This window comes from Dipodomys ordii, unplaced genomic scaffold (genome assembly GCF_000151885.1).
Source record: "Dipodomys ordii isolate 6190 unplaced genomic scaffold, Dord_2.0 Scaffold6, whole genome shotgun sequence".
Classification (NCBI taxonomy): Eukaryota; Metazoa; Chordata; class Mammalia; order Rodentia; family Heteromyidae; genus Dipodomys; species Dipodomys ordii.
The window spans coordinates 10,784,374-10,790,036 of record NW_012267222.1 but is presented as its reverse complement, the minus strand read 5'-3'; the positions used below and the strand labels follow the sequence as shown (position 1 = coordinate 10,790,036).

At 56.7% G+C, this 5,663-nt stretch overlaps 1 protein-coding gene across 1 annotated transcript in view; it reads left to right on the top strand.

Annotated features, from left to right (window-relative positions):
* The window catches only part of Xkr8 (XK, Kell blood group complex subunit-related family, member 8), an 8,123-nt gene extending 3,145 nt beyond the window's left edge, over positions 1 to 4,978 (top strand). Inside the window, exons 2-3 of the mRNA XM_013033164.1 lie at positions 1,080 to 1,276; positions 3,665 to 4,978. Of these exons, the coding sequence (XP_012888618.1) occupies positions 1,080 to 1,276; positions 3,665 to 4,374 (907 nt within the window). The 3' untranslated portion in view covers positions 4,375 to 4,978. The remainder of the gene's footprint in view (positions 1 to 1,079; positions 1,277 to 3,664) is intronic.
* Positions 4,979 to 5,663: the final 685 nt, after the last annotated feature.

Below are 5,663 nucleotides of genomic sequence, written 5' to 3'. Positions count from 1 at the left end.
CGCTCTACCACTTGAGCTACAGCGCCACTTCCGGTTTTCTGGTGGTTTATTGGAGATAAGAGTCTCACGGTCTCTCCTGCCCAGGCTGGCTTTGAGCAGCGATCCTCAGATCTCAGCCTCCTGAGTAGCTAGGATTACAGGCGTGAGCCACCAGCGCCCGGCTTGTTACTGTTTTTTCTTTTGGTCGGTCGTGGGGCTTTAACTCGGCCTGGGCACTGTCCCTCAGCTCTTCAGCTCAAGGCTAGTGCACTACCACTTGAGCCACAGTGCTACTTTTGGCTTTTTCTATTTATGTGGTGCTGAGGAATCGAACCCAGGGCCTCTTGCATGCGAGGCAAGCGCTCTCCCACTGAGCCACAATCCCAGCCCCCTCTAGCTGTGTTTGGTTTTTGAGATAAGGTCTTGCTTGGTTTTTGTCTGGTCCATCTGGACGGTGATCCTCCTATTTATGCTTCCCTCTGGGGATGACAGGTACACACACCCCTTCCCCACTCCCAGCTTTTTCAGTTCAGATGGAATCTCGTGAAGCTTTTTGATTGGAACCTAGAACTGCAATCTTCCTGATCTCAGCCTCCCAAGCAGCTAGGCTAATGGATATGAGCCATTGGTGCCTGAATTCAGCAGCCTCCTAATGGAACCCTTGCCTCTGTCTGTCCTGTCCACGGCCAGCCTGCTCTTCTTCAGACACAGTCCGACCCCCCACTTGCCTGAGTTCAGAGGCATCCATGGCTCCCTCTGTCCATGGGTTCCCAGGAAAATCTCAGGCATGCATGGTAAAATAGCAACTACTGCAGGCCAGCTTTGTGGCCTGCCTTTGGGCTCAGTCCTCAGCCTCCACTAGCTTCCAGTGCCTTTCCCCTAAGTGTAAAGTGAATGGACCAGGGTTATGAGGGCTTGGGACAGTGCTGGACCAGCAGGAGAAGCAGGTGGATTTGCCCCACTTTATAGATGAGGGAACAGCAAGGTGAGGCAGCTTGCCCAAGGCCCCATTGCCGTGTGGGTGAGCTGGGATGGGAGCTGCTCGGCTCCGTGCCGTGAGGCAGGCCCTCAGCCGTCTCCTGGGCGTGTGTGCTGCCTAGGTGCCTGCAGGGGCTGCGGCAGGGGCTGCTGGCATGGCGGCAGGAGGCGCCCTCCGAGTTCGACCTGGCCTACTCCGACTTCCTCTCCCTGGACATCAGCATGCTGCGCCTCTTCGAGACCTTCCTGGAATCTACCCCACAGCTTACGCTGGTGCTGGCCATCGTGCTGCAGAGTGGCCGAGCTGAGTACTACCAGTGTGAGTGCCCCCCTCCCGGGCCAGCTGCTTCCTGCTAACGTGTGTGTGTGTGTGTGTGTGTGTGTGTGTGTGTGTGTGTGTGTGTGTGTGTGTGTGCTGGGCCCGAGTGCTGTCCCTTCACTTTTACACCAGTATCCACTTGAGATGCTTAGGTCTTATCGAGCATCTTTTCTTTGCTTGTGGCTGTGCTGGGGACGTGGCAGGGGCTGAGGGCTCCTGCCCTGCCTGATGGCTTCCTGGAAATCCAGTAGTTTTAGTAAGTGTGCTCAGATACCACAGGGGAGGTTTGCACGGTGAGGAGTCTCGGCTCCAGAGGGGTTTCTGGGAAAGAGGAGTTAAGTGACTTTTAGAGGCCGAGCGAGGCTCTCCCTCACTCCTGAGGGTTCAGGCGAGCTTTGCTGTGCCCAGCCTTGTTGACCTCAAGGCCTCTGCTGTCAACTCTCCAGCCTCCACCCTGTTCTCCGTCAGTGGGACCCAGGCTGGAGCGTCCTCCACTGCACGTGAAGCGGAGCTGTAGGAAGTGGAGCTGCTGGGACCCACTGGGTACTTGCTTCTGAGCTGTCAGAGAAGCACGTGTCCACACTACAGTGGCCCAGGGAGGCCTCAGTGGGTTTTTTGGGCACTACTAGGATTTTTGCTCAGGATTTGGCAGGGGCTCTATCACCTGAGTCCCACCCTCAGCCCTTCTTCATCGTTTTTTTTTTGTAGGTCCTGAGGCTTGAACTCAGGGCGTGAGCACTGTCTCTGAGCTTTTTCACTCAGGGCTGGCACTCTACCACTTTGACCCACAGCACTTCCAGTTGTCTGGTGGTTAATTGGAGAGGAGTCTGGGCTGGCTTTGAACCACAATCCCCAGATCTCAGCCTCCTGAGAAGCTAGGATTATAGGTGTGAGCAACCGTTGCCCAGCTCCTCCTTCAAATTTTGTGCTGGTACTGGGACTTGAACTCAGGGCCTTGAGCTGTCACTTGGCTTTTTTTTTGCTCAAGACTGGTACTCTGCCACTTGAGACATGCCTGCATTTCCATGTTCTTGCTGGTTAATTGGAGGTAAGAGTTTCATGGATCCTTCTGCCTAGGGTGGCTTCAAACCCTGATCCTCAGACGTCAGCCTGCTGAGTAGCTAGGATGACGGGCGTACAGCTTCAATGTTTGTGGATTTTTTTTTTTTTAGCAGACATTTACTACCAGGTACTGGGCTGCCAGGGGACCCCAGGTGCGCAGAACCTTGTGTTCTAGCATCCTGGAGCCCAGAGGATTACTGTGTGGTGAGACTCGAGGTGGAACGGAGGAGTGTTTCAGGAACACCCTGGCACCGTGGAGTGGATGTGGTGGGGTCAGGATGGGGAGGCTTGCGGGGTGGCGCTCAGGGAAGGGGCACGTGAGCTTCTGGCTGACCTCACAGTTCTGGCAAAGGTTGTTAAGTCCAGAAACTTCAGCCTGCCTGGAAGGCTGGGACACCAGCCTTGTCACCTAGAGAGCAGAGGTGGTTAGGAGAGGGTGGTGGCCATAGGAAAGAAATCAGGATGGGAGTGGGCCCTGGGGGTGCAACAGGACACCTCTGTTGGATGGATGGGCAGGGAAGAAGCATGTGAGACACTCCAGGCGGCTTCTAGTCCAGGTGGACACCCCAGAGGGAGGGATAAGACCGCATCATAGCCTGGAGTCAGTGGCTCACACCTGCAATTCTCGTTACTCATGAGGCTGATATCTGAGGATTGAGAGGCAAAGCCGATCCAAGCAGACACGTCCATGGAACTCCCAGCTCCAGTTAACCAGCAGAAGGCCAGAACTGGAGGGGTGGCTCGAGTGGTAAAGGACTAGCCTTGAGCAAGAAAGCTAAGCAAGGGGACCAAGCCCCGAGTTCAAGCCCCAGTGCTGGCACCTCCCACCCCCTCTCACTTCTAGATCTTGGAAAATCAGGACCATGGGTCAGGCTGACGGGGATGGGGGAGAGGGGGTGACACAGGGCAGGGCCGTCATCCCTCCTAGCCCCAGGACAGCCCGCGGCTGGAGACCTGCGCCACCCACGGGATCGCGGGGCTCCTTTTTGACAGGAAGAGAACCCAAACTGCTGCTTTTCAGACCTGAGGAAGCTTGGGCTTTCCTGGGAAAGGAAAAATTATGGGGCCTTAAGAGATGCTCAGAGGGCAGCCAAGGCCCCGGGGTGTTACCAATGCTAGGCACCTCTACTAGTCACACCCCCTCTCCTCCCTGAAAAATACCACCGTGGTAATGCCAGAGAGTAAAGCTTCATGTCAAAGGGGTGGGCTTCGGAGCTGCTGTTTGGTTGCGTGCACTTCCCTAAGGTTCTTTCCCTTTGCATTCCCTTCACTTGATGAGGGGCTCCAGTCCCTACCTCAGGACTCAACTCTGTCGTCTTCTTGTAGGGGTTGGCATTTGCACCTCCTTTGTGGGCATCTCCTGGGCACTGCTGGACTATCACCGAGCTCTGCGCACCTGCCTTCCCGCCAAGCCCCGCCTGGGCGCGGGCTCCTCTGCCGTCTACTTTGTGTGGAATCTGCTGCTGCTGTGGCCCCGAGTCCTGGCCGTGGCCCTGTTTTCCGCCCTCTTCCCCCACTACGTGGCGCTGCACTTCCTGGGCCTGTGGCTGGTGCTGCTGCTCTGGGTCTGGCTCCAGGGCACAGACTTCATGCCAGAGCCCAGCTCCGAGTGGCTGTACCGCGCCACTGTGGCCACCATCCTCTATTTCTCCTGGTTCAACGTGTCCGAGGGCCACACCCGGGGCCGGGCCACCATCCACCTGACGTTCCTCCTGAGTGACAGTGTCCTGCTGGTGGTCACCTGGGTGACCCAGAGCGCCTGGCTGCCCGGTGCGGCCCCCCTGCAGCTGTGGCTGCCCGTGGGCGGCGCCAGCTTCCTGCTGGGCGTGGCTCTGCGCCTCATCTATTACCGCTGGCTGCACCCCAGCTGTCACTGGGAGCCCGATGGGGTGGACGGCGCCCGCGGTCTCCTCCCTCCCGACCACGGCCTGTTGCCCCGGAACAGGCGTGCGAGTCAGCTGGCTCGGAACTTTTTCCCCAAGGCCAGGGCTGAGGCTGCTGTGCCCGGGAAGGGAGATGTGAACGGGGCCCTTTGAGGTCACGTGGCACCCAGCCACGGGCAGCTCAGCCCAGGCAGTCCAGGACATGACACTGGGTAGAGCCGGTGCCCCCGAAGCTGCCCACTGATGCATTCACACCTCCAAAGTAATCGGTGGCGGGGCTGTCCCCCTGCCTCGGTTCCCGGCTTCCAGGCTAGAAGGCTCAGAGGCCCCTGGAGAGTGTTCTCCAGAATTCTTCCCTTCTGTACCCTATTCACTCATCAAATGCTTCCTGAGAGCTTCTGTACCCAGAACGTATTTTCTCACCTTGGGACCAGCTGCTGCCCGAGTGCCATTTTCTTCCTGCCTCAACCAGTCCTGGGTGGCACCTCACAGGCAGGCGGCTGTGGGTACCCAGCTGCGGGTGCCCCGCCAGCTGCCTGAATCTGTGCAGCAGCCTCAGCCTTCGTCCCTGCTCTCCGGGGCCGCCTCCAAGTGCCTTGTGGATCTGTGCGGTCTGGGCCATGCAGAGCCCATTGAGTATTTTTCTTTCTAGCCAGTGTATCTCTACCTCAGCGAGTATATGGCAGAGTGTGTACTGCCGGTGTGTACAAGTGAGGACACACGCTGCTTTCCACAGTGTTATTGGGTTGTGATTAAAACCCTGGGAAATCTTCCACACTAGACTGTGTCATTAATACCTTTTGGAAAGGAGTGGGGACATGTAGTTCTTTATGATTGGCAAAGGCACCTGGGAGAGAAGAGGGCTGGCGTGGTGCCACTTCTAACTTTGTTTTCCAAGGTTTAGGAGCTGCCGAGCTGGCATGGGGCTGCTCACTGAGCCGGCACGAGGGCTGGCTGGACCCCAGCGCTGCCGCCAGCAGCCAGAGCATCTGTAGGAGCAGGTGGAGGAGGGCCTCTGCTAGGAGCTCTTCAAAGGTTGCGTGGTGAGGTGCTTATGGGATGTCACTTCCATGACGGTTCTGCAGAACCTTTTGCTGGTCTGGGAGGTGTGTGGTTTGGAGACAGATGAAAGGGCAGGTTTCCGTTGCCAGGCATGGGATCCACAGCCGAGGACACTCAGATACAATCAACAGCGGGACACTTAATGTATTATAATATTATGTGCGAACACCAGCAACTTACTGTTAACAGAAAAGGCCATTCAAATAATCCTCACCTTGGCCAGGTAGTGGTGCATGCCTGTAATTCCCAACCACTGGAGGCAGAGTTTGGGAGGATCCTGAGTCAAGGCCAGCTTGGTCAAAAAGTTAATGAGATTGCATCTTAATAAATACGCCCGTAATCCCAGTTATGCAGGAAATAAGTAGGAGTTGTCTAAGGTC